Source organism: Nicotiana sylvestris, chromosome 5 (genome assembly GCF_000393655.2).
Source record: "Nicotiana sylvestris chromosome 5, ASM39365v2, whole genome shotgun sequence".
NCBI lineage: Eukaryota > Viridiplantae > Streptophyta > Magnoliopsida > Solanales > Solanaceae > Nicotiana > Nicotiana sylvestris.
The window spans coordinates 31,324,438-31,342,320 of NC_091061.1; the positions used below are offsets into that span (position 1 = coordinate 31,324,438).

General features: G+C 40.7%; 1 protein-coding gene across 1 annotated transcript; it reads right to left on the bottom strand.

Moving 5' to 3' along the window:
- Positions 1-1,955: 1,955 nt before the first annotated feature.
- LOC138868457 (uncharacterized) lies at positions 1,956-2,732 on the bottom strand. The gene has a single exon (XM_070146011.1). The coding sequence runs from the start codon at positions 2,730-2,732 to the stop codon at positions 1,956-1,958; it is 777 nt and encodes a 258-aa protein (XP_070002112.1).
- Positions 2,733-17,883: the final 15,151 nt, after the last annotated feature.

Below are 17,883 nucleotides of genomic sequence, written 5' to 3' on the forward strand. Positions count from 1 at the left end.
AGGAAAGACAGTACTTAGCTTTATGCAAATGAGGAGGCAGGGCTTAGCCTCATGCAAGATTCGAGACAATGCTTAGTCTCATGCAATGGAAGGCAGTGCTTAGCCTTATGCAAACGGGGAGGCAGGGCTTAGCCTCATGCAAAATTCGAGACAGTGCTTAGTCTCATGCAAGGAAAGGCAGTTATTAGCCTCATGCAATAAAGGGAGACAATGCTTAGTCTCATGCAATAGACAAATAGCAAGTAGGAGAAGAATATTTCTTAGCTGGAGATATATTTGTGTTTGGCGGCCTTGCCGTTATGAAGATAGTGATTTTGGTATGCGTATACTTGTGAATGCTCCTATAATGTTCATTGTGCCTGCATCCAAAGAAAAATTATGATTTTTTCGGGGAAGGCTGGTTCGTGTCTTCGCCTGCTTGCTTTGCTTTGCTCTGGGGATCCTGTTTGAGTTATCCTAGGTAATATCTGGCTGTCATAGAAATAAAATGTTTTTGAAAAATATGCGTGTATTTGATGAAATAGAGTTATTTGGAAAACATAGTGGTATGTAATATCAAGTAAATTAGATGAACCAATGACTGTGACACTTTAAGAGACATTGCGACTTCCTTGCATTAGAATTTTGAGGGTCCTCCTCAAAATCCTGCCCCTATTTAGCAAGTGATCCTTCGGCCGTTCTGCATGTGACAAAGTTTGTTGGACTTTCTCCTGAATTTTTAGAATCCTTCTCAAAATTCTGCCCCAGTTACTTAACTGATTCTCTGACTGTCATATTATGACATCGACTTGACTTGTTCCGGAATTTTGGGGGTCCTGCTCAAAATTCTGCCCCAGTTTCTGGTTGTGGGGTAAAATGAAAATTTTATTGAAATTTGTCCGAACCACATGGCTACCTACGTATCCCCTCTTAAATGGGAATCAGGTCAAGCATAGTTCAGTTACATCAGATGAAGAAATGCAAACAATTTAAACATAGTATCTCTTGACTGCATTCATATTGATAGGCTTTGGCCAAACTTCTCCGTCCATTTATGCGAGTCCAAGTGCTCCTCCTGTTAGTACCCTGTGAACCATGTAGGGTCCTTGCCCATTGGGCGAAAACTTTCCTTTGGCTTTATCTTGGTGTGGGAAGATTCGTTTCAACACCAGCTACCCTAGTGTGAACAGTCTAGGTTTGACCCTTTTGTTAAAAGCTCTAGATATTCTGTTCTGATAAAGCTGACCATGACATACTGCATTCATCCTTTTTCTGTCGATAAGAGACAACTGTTCATAGTGACTCCTTATCCATTCTGCATCACTAAGCTATGCTTCCTGTATAATTGTCAAAGAAGGAATCTCGACCTCGGCGGGAATGACAGCTTTAGTACCGTAAACCAGCATGTAGGGAGTTGCTCCGGTTGATGTGCAAACCGTTTTACGATATCCCAATAAGGCAAATGGTAATTTCTCGTGCCATTGCTTGTGGTTGTCTACTATTTTCCTCGGAACTTTCTTGATGTTTTTGTTTGCGGCTTCCACGGTTCCATTCGTTTGAGGTCGTTATGCTGTGGAATTCTTATGCTTGATCTTGAAGGTTTCACACAAAGCTTTCATTAAATCACTATTGAGGTTAGCGGCATTGTCGGTAATTATGGATTCTGGCACCCCGAATCGGCAAACAATATGATCCCTGACAAAATTTGCGACGACTTTCTTGGTTACAACCTTGTAGGATACGGCCTCAACCCATTTTGTGAAGTAGTCTATGGACACTAAAATGAACATGTGCTTGTTTGAAGCGGCATGCTCAATTGGACGGATGACATCCATTCCCCAAGTGGCAAAAGGCTAAGGTGCACTTGTTGCACTGAGTTCATTTGGTGGTACCCGTATCATATCTGCATGTAATTGACACTAGTGACACTTCTAAACATACCTGATGCAGTCTATTTACATAGTCATCCAAAAGTATCATGCTCTTAATATCTTCTTGGCTAGAACGAAACCATTCATGTGCAGCCCGCAGGTTCCGGCGTGTATCTCCTCGAGCAATCTGGAAGCTTCTTTGGCATCAACACACCGTGATAATCCTAGGTTTGGAGTCCTTATGTACAGAGTTCCTCCACTTTGGAAGAAATGATTGGACAATCTCCGGAGCATGCATTTCTGAGGATGATTTGCATGCTTCGGGTATTCTCCTCTTGCCAAGTAGTCCTTGATATCGTGAAACCAGGGATTTCCGTCTGTTTCTTCTTCAACATGAGCACAATAAGCTGGCTGAATATGGATCCTTACTGGAATGAGATCGATGAAATTCTTATCTGGATGTTGTATCATGGAAGATAAAGTAGCCAGTGCATCTGCGAACTCGTTCTGGATTCTTGGAACATGTTTGAATTCTATCTTCGTGAACCTCTTCATCAATTCTTGCACATGATATAGATATAGTAGTATCTTACTATTCTTTGTAGCCCATTCTCCTTGAACCTGATGTACCAGAAGATCCGAATCACCAATTACCAGCAACTCTTGTATATTGATGCAAGCCTCATATTCTGCCATATTGTTGGTGCATGGTAACCTGAGCTTCACGGACACCGGATAATGTTGACCTGTCTCTGACACCGAAACTGCTCCAATACCCACTGCTTTGAAATTTGCAGCTCCGTCGAAAAATATACTCCAACCGTCATAGGTTTCGGTAATATCTTCTCCTACAAATGACACTTCTTCATCAAGAAAATACATTTTCAATGGTTCTTATTCCCCTCCTACAGGATTTTATGCAAGATGATTTGCTAAAGCCTGTCCCTTGACCGCTTTCTGAGTCACATAGACAATATCAAACTCACTCAACAATATCTACCATTTGGCTAGTTTCCCTATGGGCATTGGTTTTTGAAAGATGTATTTCAAGGGATCCATCCTCGATATGAGGTATGTAGTGTAGGCACAGAAGTAGTGCCTCAATTTTTGAGCAATCTATGTCAAGGCGCAGCAGGTACATTCGAGCAAAGAATACTATGCTTCATAAGGTGTGAACTTCTTACTCAAGTAATATATGGCATGCTCTTTTCTTTCCATCTCGTCATGTTGCCCCAAAACACAACCGAAAGCCCTATGTAGTATGAACAAATAGAGTAGCAAAGGTCTACCAGGTTCCAGCAAGACCAAGACTGATGGCATGGATAGGTATTCCTTGATTCTATCGAAAGCTTTCTGACATTCCTCAATCCATTCGTTGCAACATCCTTTTTCAACATTTTGAAAATTGGCTCACAGATCACGGTCGACTGTGCTATGAATCGACTGATGTAATTGAGACACCCTAAGAAACTCATCACGTCTTTCTTGCTCTTTGGGGGTGTCAAATCTTGTATGGCTTTGACCTTTGAGGGGTCCAATTCAATCCCCCGATGACTGACGATGAAACATAGCAATTTTCCAGTAGGAACTCCAAAACCACACTTTGCAGGATTCAGTTTCAGATTGTACCTTTGAAGAAGATTAAAGAATTTCCTTAAATCTGTTATATGATCTGCACTTCTTCTGGATTTGGTGATGATGTCATCCACGTATACTTCTATTTCCTTGTGAATCATTTCATGGAAAATGGTCGCCATGGCTCTCATATAGGCGGTCTCTGCATTCTTCAGGCCAAATGGCATCATTTAGTAACAACACATTCCCACAGAGTGATAAAGGCTGTTTTCTCAGCATCTTCCTCATCTATCCAAATCTGATGGTATCCTGCGAAGCAGTCCACAAAGGATTGTAGTTCATGCTTGGCACAGTTGTCAATCAGTATGTGTATATTGAGTAACGGGAAATCATCTTTGGGACTTGCTTTATTTAAATCTCGATAGTCAACGCATACTCTGACCTTCCCATCCTTCTTTGGAACTGGCACGATGTTGGCCAACCATGTAGGATATATTCGACCACTCTGAGAACTTTGGCTTTGATCTGCTTGGTGACTTCTTCTTTGATTTTTAGACTCATATTAGGTTTGAACTTTCTAAGTTTCTGTTTTACAGGCGGACACATCGGATCAGTAGGTAGTTTATGAGCCACTATAGACGTGCTCAAACCAGTTATATCGTCATAAGACCATGCGAAAATATCCTTATACTCCTTCAGGAAACGGGTGTATTCTTCTTTTTCTGATGGTGAAAAATGGATACTTATGCGAGTTTCTTTGACTGTCTCAGAATCTCCCAAGTTGACTATCTCAGTTTCGTCCAGGTTAGACTTAGGCTTATTCTCAAAATTATCAACTTCTCTAACAATTTTCTCAGGGATTATATCTTCTTCTTCTACTTCTTTTGAATCACTATCCTTATGTTGCATTGCCTCATTACATGTCACAATTCTTGGTTCATCAAGATAAGTAATAATAATGTTGTAGAGGAAAAATGTAAAAGATAATAATAAATACTAAAATAACAATGCATTAATTAAATCTCGAAAATATCAAAACAGGTACGGCTCAATGACTCGAGCAATTATTTCAAAACAAAATGCGTCTTAAAAAGACATACTGGAAATATCTTAAATGCTTAAAATGGCTTTTAAAAAAACAGGTCATGCTAATTGCCAGGCTACCCTAGAACTTGACGGCCCGGGATGGTGCAGCAGTCCAATTGTAACGACCCGAATTTTCATTTTAAAAATTTGCGTCTCGTTCAATGGCTTAAGACCTTGAGAAGCTTCGTAATACACATTATGAAAAATTCGAAGTTAAATTTAAAGTAAAATCAAAATCTTATTTTTGAAGCTCAAATGGAAAGAGTTAACCGAAGAGTTGACTTTTGAGAAAACGACCCTGAAACGGAATTTAATGATATCAATAGCTTCGTATGGTGATTTAGAACTTAGATGTGTGTCCGAATTTGGATTTGGAAGTCCATAGGACAATTCGACGCATTTTGGCGAAATAAGAAAGTTGACGTGTTCTAATTATATTATCTTATATGTGGAAGAGGTCTATTACCATGATGAATACCAATTGGATATTATAGCAAGTGTAAGAGGGGTACTATAAGATATATGGGGTCTAAGGAAAGTCCTAAGTCTAAGCCAAGTTGGAAAATTTCATAATAGACTAAAGTTGTAAATGAGTACGCACAAGACCTCACTTTGGATGAGCATATCTACAGATATATAAAGATTTGTGTGATGAACAACATATAAATTTAAAGCTCTGTGAGTCTAGTTTCCAACACATCAAACCGTTCGTCATTTGGAGGTGTATACAGAAAGTTATGACCATTTTACTAGACTTGTATCATATGTGCGGCCAGGTGCGCGGCCTGAGCGCGACCGCGCATATTCAGAAGTTTCTGCCTCGTGAGCGTGGCCTTAGCGCGGGCGTGCTAGTAGAAGACCTCTAAATACACCTAAGGACGGGGAAGGAGAGGATTTAAGTCATTTTTCTAGACTAGGGCATCCTCTCCATCACCCATTCCGTCAAGGCTCCAATTACACGGCTAAAGTGAGTTTTTAAGTGTGTTTTTATGGTGATTTCACTTCTCAATCACTAGTTACAACATGGTTTTGATTGGATTTCATAGGATTTCTTCAAAATTTCAAGAACACCTTAAAGTTGTCTTTCAAGTTTTGGTCTACAAGAGGTAATCTTTCACCCTTAGACTTACATATATGGAGTTATTATGGAATTATGAGTATGAATCAAGTATTACAACTTATGGTATGGTGATTGGAAATCATAAATTCTCAATTTAAATACATGATCATGGTAGGGATTTAAAGGTGATTATTTGATGGAATTTTTGTTGGTTGGGTGTGAATGGTTGATCACCCATATGATGTTAGGAGTATAAAATTGTTAAAGAATAATGGTGGGATGAATTGTTGGTAAATTGTAGTAGTTGGATGAACTAATTCTATGGTTAAGAGATGTAGTCAAATGTGCACACCTAGTGTTTGATGAAATGCCTAAATGAGGTAAACCCACGAAAATCCTCCTAATTATGGGTCGCTTTTGTATGATTCAAAATAGATTGAAGTTGCTAGAATTTTCGGAATATTGTAGTAAGGTAAGAAAAGCTCAAGAAAGATTGGAGCCGTCCGGAGGTCGTTTCGCGCAAGAATGCTATTTTGGAATATCGGACTAACTCCGTTAAGGTAAGTATCTTGTCTAACCTTGTGTGGGGGACTACCCCTTAGGATTTGAGTCCTCTATGCTAATTACAGTCCGTGCACGCGAGGTGACGAGCGTGTGCTCGGTCTTATTTGTGGGAGAATTGCCCTTTAAGATTCTTAGATCCTTATGTTTATTATGTGAGAAATATTCAGTTATAATTGAGTTACCTAATGGTATGATTTACCACTATGTGCTCCATACAATGTTGTTGGCCTTCCTCTAATTCTTATCTGTTACTTGGACTTATTTGCCTTAACTGAAGTAACTGTTCTCCTTATTATTTTGTTATCTCTTAATTGGAAATTCCTCTATGACCCCGTGTATATATGCTATGTGTCCAAAATGTTGTGATTGTCGGTGTAGTTATCACGTGCTTATTATGTCTTGTTTTGTTAAGGTTATTGCACTTCTTGGTTTCTCCGTGATTCTCTTGTTGCCATGTAATCATACTATTGGTGGCGAAATTTCCTTGTGATTGGATTGTTGGATATTATTCCTTACGATATTATTTCCCTTGCCGGGATACTATTGTTGTGGTATTGTTCCGTTGCCGGGATGTTATTGTTTGGGATTCTTTTATGATTGGTGTTGATTAGTATAATGGGATCGGGTTGCACGCCTGCAACAAGATATATGAAATAGAATCGGGTTGCACGCCTGCAACAAGATATATGAAATAGAATCGGGTTGCACGCCTGCAACAAGATATATGAAATAGAATCGGGTTGCACGCCTGCAACAAGATATATGAAATGGGATCGGGTTGCACGCCTGCAACAAGATATATGAAATGGGAGCGGGTTGCACGCCTGCAACGAGACATGAGAAATGGGATCGGGTGGCATGCCACCACGGTAACATTTGTAATGGGATCGGGTTGCACGCCTGCAACAAGAAAGAATGAAAGTGAATATTGATTCTTATGGTGAGAACGAGAGTAAAAACACGAAGGGTGATGCCGTGTACTTTCTGTTTGCTATGTTTATTTGTTGTTACCAATTTAAGTGTTTTAACTATTTAGATTCCTTTACCGCTGTGATCCTTTGTGAAGGAACCTCATCGTGTTTTCAATACTTCAAATTTCAATAATTGCTTCATCTTCAATTCATTTAGTTACTCAATTAAATTTTCTTAAACCGTCTGAGGTTGTATTTTACTTAAAAATGGAATGTCTACTAAGTTAATTTTTTAAATTCCTTGTTAAATGTAATATTTCATCCGATGTTGTACTTTAATTGAAAATGGTAATTTCTTTTTTAAATAATTTCTAAAAATAACTTCATCTTTTCTTGTTGAGTTCCTAATTGGTTTAGAAGTTGTACTCTACTTATGTTAAGTAAATGAGGCTCCTTGAATATTCTTAATTGTATTGGGTTATGAACCCTATGAACTGAGTAACATGAGCACGTTGTTGCGCAAGGTGAGACAGAAACATGTGGGCACCAGGTGCGGGGAAAAATATGATGATTTTGTTTAATGGCACGTGAGTTTCCCGTGCGGTTGTAATAGAAATATGGGCACGAGATGCCGTAAAAATATGAAAGTGGGCTAAGACCTATATTATTTATGATTATGAAATGAGGCGTCACAAGGTGACCTTACTCGAAAGAAATATGTTTGAAAGATGTTTATTTGAAGGATTTATAGGTGAAAGGTTTATATTTGAAAAACTTGACTAATTGATTACACTTGTATTCATTATTCGTTGAGCAATATTTATGGTGTTCTTGTTGCCCTGCTATTTATGTCACTGGTTGAATAATGTTTCCATCGTCGTTAATTGCTTCATATTATTTTTGTATGCTATATTGCACAGGTTATTAGACTAGTGAGTGTCTTGACTATACCTCGTTACTACTCCACCGAGATTAGTCTTGATACTTACTGGGCACCTCCGTGGTGTGCTCATACTACTCTTCTATACATTTTTTTTGGTATAGATCCAGGTAATTGATCGTTAGTGGCTGTATGGATCGTTGCGGTGGAGACTCAAGTTAAACTTGTTGCAGCGTTTGCAGGCCTCAGAGTCACCTTCAATTGTACTTATTTCTATATGTTCCCTTCTTTCGGAATAGTGATGTATTTATTTTGTATAACTACTCCTAGAAAGGATTATGACTTGTACTACCGGTTTTGGGAATTGTAATTTGTTCAGAGTAATTTAATTTAAAGTTAGAAAATACGCATATTATTACAGTAAATGTTAGGCTTACCTAGTTTAGAGACTAGGTGCCATCATGACTTCTTTGGAGGGATTTTTGGGTCATGACACCAATTCTTGAGAACAACTCCCTTCTCTATGGTCTGAATGGTGAGGTCTTCTTCCTCTTCCTCTTCCTCCTCAACTATTGCATTGCAGTCCATGTATTCATCATCCAAAAATAGATCCCTTAGGCCAGCTAAAGCCTCATCTTCTTCAGATTCCCATATCATACCAGTCTATTGAAATATCTGATGCAAATACGGTATTGGCTGTTCAAGAGGGTAATAGGGGCCCTGCCATAGTAGCGACCAATCATCGTACTCCTTCCAGGTGTATTGATACCCAAGTCTAAAGGTAGTACCGTGACGTTTTGGTTGTATTGGCTTAGTGATACCCTGGAGATTCTTACCGAGACCCTTACCGGGTTCATACCCTGTCCATAATAGTATGCTTTCGATCTTATTACTCTACCACTTGTCGTTCTCTATCGCATTGACACACCCGATGCGATGGTACATTTCTCCACCCAACTTCCTTCTATTCTCGACGACTGGAACAGTTTGATTGGTGTAGATGGGATTACTTCCGTCACCATGAATGATCACCTCCTAGTGGTTCCATTCGAACTTCATAACCTGGTGTAACGTAGAAGCTACAGCTCCAGCAGCATGTGTCCAAGGTCGTTCCAACAAAAGATTGTACATAGTAGATATGTCTAATACTTGAAACTCAACATCAAACCAAGTCGGGCCTATCTGCAAACAAAGGTTGATTTCCCTAATTGTGGACCTTTGAGACCCATCAAATGCTTTTACATTCATACTCCCTTCTCCTATCTCATGGAAATCTTTACCCAACCATTTCAAAGTAGTTAATGGACAAATGTTGAGGCTCTAACCCCTATCTATTAGGACTTTGGCGATGAATTTGTCCTCAAACTGTACTGTGATGTGTAATGCCCAGTTGTGACTCAGTCCTTCAAGTGGTAGTTCGTCTTCGTGATAGGTGATCTTGTGGCTCTCCAATACTTGCCCTACCATGTTGGTCATCTCTCCACTGGTGATATTGTTAGGAACATAAGCTTCATTCAATACTTTAATTAACGCATTCCTATGCGTCTCTAAATTCTGTAGCAGCAACAAAATGGAAATCTGAGCAGGGGTTTTGTTCAAATGATCCACTACAGAGTACTACCTTGCTTGCACTTTCCTCCAAAGATCATCCGGGCCTGTTTCAATGATAGGCTGCTTGGGAGCAGCTTTTTTACTTGTTCCTCCCAAACGCTCGGGTGTGTAAACCCTGCCGGCCCTGGTCATGCCTTGTGCGACACATGTTTCTCCCATTTTCCCTTTCCCTTTCCTTCTCGCCTTTGCAGCATAGTCCCATGGTATAACATTAGAATTAAAGGACGGTGTGGCAACTACCATCACAGTGAAGGGCGTGGTTACTTCCACCTCAAACAAAGCTGGTGCGGCTGAGGGCGTTGTTGCTTTATCCTCAAATAGAGTTGGCGTGGCTATTTCAACCTTAATTGGTGACTGAATTTGCACTATAATTGGTGTAAGAGTGATTGGAGGTACTGTGGTTTCGTCCCCTTCATGAATGAGTCCAATTTATCCTTCTGGATCCCATTCTTTATCAGTTTCTATCACACCCCCTCGCCCCTATGATCCGGGAGAGGATTGTTGCGAACATTTGGTGCAACCTTTTTTGCTTGTATAACTTTGGTGTCAATCAGAGTCTGGGTCTTATATTTCAAAGTGTAACATCCATCAATAATGTGTCCCTTCATGCCCGAGTGATAGGCACATGTCTTGTTCGGATTGACCCATCGGGAAGAGTTTTCCATAGCAACAATGGGAATGGGGGTGACATAACCGGCAACCTTCAGTCTTTCATACAACTGATCGATGGTTTCAGCAATAGGAGTGTATTGTCTGGATGGTCTGCGATCGAAATTTGGTCTGGGTTTCTGGTAGTTTTGGCGGGTTGGTGGTGGTGAGTGGTAATATGCAGTTTGTTTGTTATAAGTATGGTAGGTGGTGGTGGGTTGTTGGTATGTGGGAGGTGAAGGCTGATATGTGGGTGGCGAGGTTTGGTATGTGAGAAGAGATTTTGGTTCCTAGGCTACCATCACGGCTCCCACTTCTTTCTTTTTGGATATACCCTCGGACTGCAAAGCTTTATTCGTAGCCTGTAATGCCTCAAAATTAGTTACCATTCCGCTCTTGATTCCTTCTTTAATTCTTTCCCCCAATTTAATGATGTTAGAGAACTTGTGATTCTCAATAACCATTAACCATTCATAGTATTGTGGATCCTGGGCCCGAACAAAGAATTTGTTCATTTGCTCTTCTTCCAATTCCGGCCTTACTTTTGCAGCTTCCGATCTCCACCGAGTAGCATACTCGCGGAAAGTCTCCATTGGCTTTTTCTTGAGATTCTGGATATAGAAGACATCTAGTGCATTCTCTGTATTAAACTTGAATCGATCCATGAAATCTGATGCTATGTTTACCCAACTAACCCATTTCTTTTTATTTTGACTGATGTGCCAAGATAGGGCGTCTCCAGTGAGGCTCCTCATGAACAGTTCATGCGAATTCTTTCATCTTTTCCAACTCCTATGAGCTTGTCATAGTATATCCTTAGATGCACCTTTGGGTCACCTGTTTTGTCAAACATCTCGAACTTAGGAGGTTTGTAACCTTCTGGCAGTTCTACGTCCGGCTGAATGCACAGATCCTCGTAGTTCAATCCCTCAATGCCTTTACCCCCTTCGATACCTTGGACTCGACTTGTGAGTTTTTTAAGTTCCTCTGCCATGTTCTTGATGAGTAGGTCTTTCTGGCGAATTCAGGTATGTATAAGTTTTGTTGAGGAGTATGAGGTAAGGTTTTGACATATATGGGGTTGCTTTGATGAACTCTAGGGATTTGGATTTAGTGGTGGTCGTTGGTCGAGTTTTGAGGATCGGGAATAGGTTGTGGTGCGTTCTGAGAAGTGTGATAGGTAGTGGTTTGTGGATACTGGGTTGGTTGATGACGACGTTGTGGAGGAGTTGGCACCGGTGGAGGATTGGGATTTTGAGGTGGTATGACATACTGGTGAGGTGCGGGTGGATTTTGTGGATGCTGGTTCAGTGTATTTTGGGGAGGTGCTGGGTTCTTAGTATTCTTTTGGTTGATGTCGGGGACCTTCAAGGTAAGGGAGATATTTGCCAAGTTCCGGACCTGCTCAAGTTCCCCTTATACCTCCAATATCTTTTGTTCCAATCTCAAAACCGAGTCATTTAGTGCCGGAGTGCTTTGACCATCTGAAGTTTTAGCGTTGTCTTCATGCGTGGCATTGTCTTCCCTGATATTGCTTGTATCGTTCATTCTAGCCTTTCCCTTGCTTTTAGGATCGTTTGGAGGAGGGGGAGGTGGAGGGCCTCTTGATCTGGTATGATATGTTGATGATGCCAATATGCATGAACCAACTTTAGGGGATGAGAATAAACAAATCAATAAAAAGAAGAAAACAAAAAGGTAAACCAGTAAGTGAGGAGTATTAAAAGTGTCACGACCCAAACCCCGCTCCGGTCGTGATGGCGCCTCCGTGAAGACAAGGCCAGCCAACAAACTCATATCGCCTTTTCAAAAATAGTTAAACATTAATAAACAGTTTGAATATGATTTAATGATATAATTAACGGAAGCACAACCTAACAGAGCCCTAACCGGGGTGTCACAAGTCACGAGCATCTACTAGGGTATATATACAACTGAAAGCGTGGAGTGTACAAATACAGACTAATGAAATGAGGAGAGAGAAAAGCAGTGCTGCGAACGCGGGCAGCTATCTTGCTTAACCCTGATGACTCTGCCTCCGATCAGCCAAAACATACCTGAATCTGCACACAAGGTGCAGGGAGTAATGTGAGTACTCCGACTCAGTGAGTAATAATAAATAAAGACTAAAGGCAAGAAATCACGCAAAAACACAAGGTATTCCATACTGAAGCAATCAAAATCACTTTAAACAGTAAAGCAGTGAGAAATCAAGTGAAAATCCCTTTTTTTCCAACAAGTAAAGCAAGTAGTTTACAAGTGAGTAACAAAAATGATAGAAATGTAAACAGCCCCTAGGGCAAAACATGTACAACAAACCGCCCCTCGAGCATAATATTAATAGAACCAGCCCATCGGGCTCAATACCAGAATAGTGCCAGCCCCTCGGGCTCAATATCAGAATAGTAACAGCCCCTCGGGCTTAATATCAGAACAGTAACAGCCCCTCGGGCTCATCACTCAGCATAATGGTCAGCCATTGTTACCTGACCAACTTTCATCAAACAGTGTCATTGTTACCACTGTTTCAAATCACATGGGTACCCGCGCTCACTGTGGGTGTGCAGACTCCGGAGGGGCCCCTTACGGCCCAAGCGCTATATCAAGCCACCTCGTGGCATCATCACTCAGCATATCCTCACATCACTCAAGCCACCGCGTGGCATATAAAGTATCTCAGGCCCTCGGCCTCATATCACTCGGCCTCACATCACTCAAGCCACCTCGTGGCATAAATAGTATCTCAGGCCCTCGGCCTCATATCACTCGGCCTCACATCACTCAAGCCACTGCGTGGCATATAAAGTATCTCAGGCCCTCGGCCTCATATCACTCGGCATATCCTCACATATGGCCATCGGCCTCACTCAGTCCGGAAATCATCATAAGCCCCTCGGGCATTTGTAAAACAGTAGTTCTCAGCCCAAAATACCATTTAGAAATATCATTTGAGTTTTCAAATCTACATAAAAGCAGCTGAGTTTGTAAAACAATAATTATAAACAGGACTGAGTTTAAATATAAGTCAAAACAGTGAGGAAATAGTGATAAAAATTCCCGAAGGATTCAAATAATTGGCACGAAGCCCAAGTATGGCAATCAGCCCAAATCATGATGATAACAAATAAGTTTCAATCAAATCGTAAAATCATCAATCGGGATGGACCAAGTCACAATCCCCGGTAGTAAAAGACCCTGCGCTCATCATCCAGCGCGTGTCTCACCTTAATATAGCATTACGATGTGCAAATTCGGGGTTTCAAACCCTTAGGACATCATTTACAATCATTACTCACCTCGAACCGGCTAATCCTCTAGCTCGCGATGCCTTTGTCTCTCAAATTGACCTCCGAATGCCTCGAATCTAGCCACAATAATTTGATTCAGTTAATAAAAATTATAGGAATTAATTCCATATGAAATTCTACATTTTCCATTAAAAATCCGAAATTGCACTCAAAATTCGCCCGTGGGGCCCACATCTCGGAACCCGACAAAAATTACGAAATATGAAACCTCATCTAACCACGAGTCCAACCATACCAATTTTACTAAAATCCGACATCAACTCGACCCTCAAATCTTCAAATTAAACCAAGAGGGTTTTCAAGATTTTTCCAACTAAAATCACCAATTAAATGTCAAAACTAGTAATAGATTGGGGTAATCTAACCAAAATTAAGTTAAGAACACTTACTCCGTTATTTTCTCTGAAAATCTCCCGAATATCGCCTCTCCCCGAGCTCCAATTTGGTAAAAATGGAAAATGGGACGAAGTCCCATTTTCAGAACTCAACATTCTGTCCAGAATTTCCGTGGTTACTGTTCACGCATTTTACTGTTCATATGTACTGTACACGGGGTACTGTACAGGGATACTGTTCATGTTTACTGTACATGGTACTTACACGGATATTGTTCGCGCAGGTGCGGTTACTGTTCACACGTGCGAAAAATGCAGAAACTGCCGAGAAAATTGCAGCAGCTTTTCTTTTCACTAAAAGGCTCTAACTCCATCATACGAACTCGGAATTCGATGATTCTTGTTCCTATGAGTCACAAATAATAATACGAACATAGTCCTTCAGTCGAAACTCAATTCGGAGCTCATTTGCTCAGTTCAATACCCATTTCGCTCGTTAAACAATTAACTCATGTTTCGTGTCAAAAACCCAATCGCGACTTGATGAAATTAGACCAAACTTTCCAGATCAGTCCTATAATCATTATGAAAATTCCGAAAGTCTCGAAATCAAATTTTAATCTCTAAGAATTAATAATGGACCTTTGGATCATTACATGCTTATGCTCAAAACGACAAAATCTTCCAAAAACTCTTCCAAAACATATCCGAGCCTCATCGGACCCCGACCAAACACGCCAACACACCCCATAACATAATTCAAACTTGTTCCAACCTTCGGAACGCTCAAAACAACATCAAAACATCAAATCACCCTCGAATTCAAGCCTAAGAATTTCAAAACTTCCGAAATCCGAATTCGATCAAAAAGTCAACCAAACGACGTCCAAATGACCTGAAATTTTGCACACACATCAAAAATGACATAACGAAGCTACAACACCTCTCGGAATTTCATTCCGACCCTCGGATCAAAATCTCACCTATCAACCGGAATTCGCCAAAATATTAACTTTGCCAATTCAAGACAAATCCTTCCACGGACTTCCAAAATGTGTTCTGATCGCGCTCCTAAGTCATAAATCACCCAACGAAGCTATCCAAATCATAAAATTTCCAATCCGAGCCTATATACAAATAAGTCAACTCTTAGTCAAACCTTTCAAATTCAAAGCTTTCAACTGAGACTGTTCCTTCAAATTCATTCTGATTTTTCCTGAAAACCAAAACCAATGATCTACATCAGTCATAATACGTTACACAGGGCAAGTCATGCCCGGGAACTGTCGATCAAAGTGCAAAAGTTCAAAACGACCGGTCAGGTCATTACATCCTCCCCCACTTAAACACACGTTCATCCTCGAACGTACCCAGAGCTGTTCTAAAAGCCCACTAATCGCTAAATAACCTTACCATGCATATAGCCGGGGGTTATCCCATGTCACCCTATCTCATATAGGTCCGATAACACCGTTTAACTAAAATTACACAATCCAATCTAGCCCATAAACCATAGAACCACATTTTCACTTCTGAAACCATCAATACGATCAAAACCTCACACCTATACTTTGAATAGACCCGAACTAGCTGTAGTAACCCATGCCTGCAACCTCAGGAGCAATCCCTTGATATACCAATAACTCTAACACTTGTAGCAATAACCTCTATTCACAACAGCTGCCCATAACAACCAAATACCGATAGAAAACCTCCTATCAGCTAAAGTCTCATTCCAACACTTTCATATACTGCCAACGATAAATGAAACACACAATAAACCATAACCATTTCTCAGATCAACCATTCATGAAGCCATTTCTCCTCTGGCAATTACCATAGCAAATTTGTTTTTGAACCGAACCTCAATGTTTACCCATCAAACATGCTGAAATCGAATCCGTTTATTTTCATTAATGATCCCAACGATCTCCTCTGACCCAACACACTACCCTGGTGACATGTCACACCAATAGAGGCCTAAGCCATATCTAGCATAATACGCGCACCAATAAGCAACGGTCCGAACATACTCAAATCATGAAAATGACTCAAATGAACGAGTTGTACCTCAAGCTCACCAGTACCACCACAACGCAGGGCTGAGAACCCGTCTCACATCATAGAATAGGACACACGAATCTAACCCGCAAGGTCATATCTCCACATAGCTTCGCTACAATGTGCGATCCTATCCAAACACTGCTCCACATGGGACACCTCAAGTTACTATGCTCAAAATTGACAACCACGCACAATTTGACGTCTGGAACCAAAGCAAATCATTACACCAATGGTGAAACAAGTAACATATACCACGCAAACCCGATAGGACGTAACCGATACACCATTCAACGAGCAACACCCAATTACTCTTCCCGCTCGACTTCCACTATGAACCCCATTAGAACCGCACCATATGTGCCCAAAACCAATAAATCATAATATCTCGCAACACAGAAAGGCAACTCATAGATCTCCCCAGATCACTAATAAGCTCAATAACGGTCGAATCAACCTATCCCTCAACAATACAATTCGGGGCCAACCAAGCCGACTCGAGCTAGAACACGCATCCACATTGGCCTGCCAATGAACTCCTTACCAAGGAAGCCTAAAGTTGCTCCTTCAACTACCATAACTCCTGCCGGAGCCATACGATATGGTGCCCGGCATCACATAAATACCGAAATCCACAACCTCGCCCGATGACATGCCCGGCCACAAGAAACGCTTCCGAAAAGTCCCTCAACACCGAAACTGAATCAATGGTAGAAACCTCTGCACTGACATCCATCACGAAGGCCCAATTAAGAAAAGCAATCCTTCCCAGCCATCCGCTGGGTCTATGAAATATAAACCACTCCACTAGAACATAACCCGAAGCATATCACCACTCAACCTTTGGCATTTCCAACCTAGCCCATAACGTAATAGTCCAGAATAACCCAACACTAAGACAATCAATCTAAATCCCCAATATCACATCCAAAATCTAACATACCAAGCAAAGAAAGATCCACTCGGGCCTCCAAATCTCGGTAGTCACTAAACAGTGCTGATACACATGATCTACAATCACAACATAGCCTGAATATGAGAACTTCCGTCTCCACGTCCATACGGCACATGAATCACCATATCCTATCCCAATTTCACCGTCCGAATATATGCCACACCTCTAATACCCAATTATTCCACTATAGATACTCTAAAATTTCCCTATGCCACCAAGCAAACCCGAATATCACCAGTCGATCTAAAAAGAAGGTGCCACAATACTACCGAAGTGCTATCAACTTAATAACATTGCCCTTTTACTAAAACATAGACTCTCGTCAAATCATTTCCAATTAGCAGTACCATTTCCTTAATCATCTGAGGCTACCCGCTGCCTAAGAGTTTTATGAACTTCCTTTCAGAACTGAACTGTAACTCATCTAGCCAAGAACTTCCATTGATCCCATCTAGAAGAAAAATCATTACATATCCTATGCTTCTCACACTCGGAGAAATTGCACCTCTCCAACCACGGTAGAAATCAATAAGAACTCTCCCAATTCCATTTGCACAAATTCAACTGCCAGGACTGAATCCTTCTAACTAGACCAAGCTAAGCAAGCCATCAAAACCCAAGAGCATTGATGCAAAATAGCTGTAAGAACTCATTACCTCTAACACATACAAGGAATTAATCATATCCTTACCATACCAATTTGGTCTACTATCAAGATACCCCATCTATCTAAATTCCTTCTGATTCATCTTCAACTTGATATTCCTTCTTGCTGTAGCACCACAATTTCCTCAACCTAGGCCTATCACACGAAACCCAAGAATAAAGCTACACCGTCTAAGGCTCCTAAGCCGCTGAATACTCTTTAAGTGCTCCCCAAAGCCATTACCTTCACCTTCCCAATACTGATATATAGAATCCCATAATTAATATAGAAAATACCACAAGTCTTGCCATCTTCCACTGAAAACTCAGTTTCTATCCATAAGTACAACTTAGAAGCCTCTAATTAATGCATGTAGAGTTTTGAACACAATAG

Excerpts from the sequence above, each read along its gene's own strand:
- LOC138868457 (XM_070146011.1), bottom strand. The coding sequence starts at position 2,732 with ATGTATTTTCTTGATGAAGAAGTGTCATTTGTAGGAGAAGATATTACC.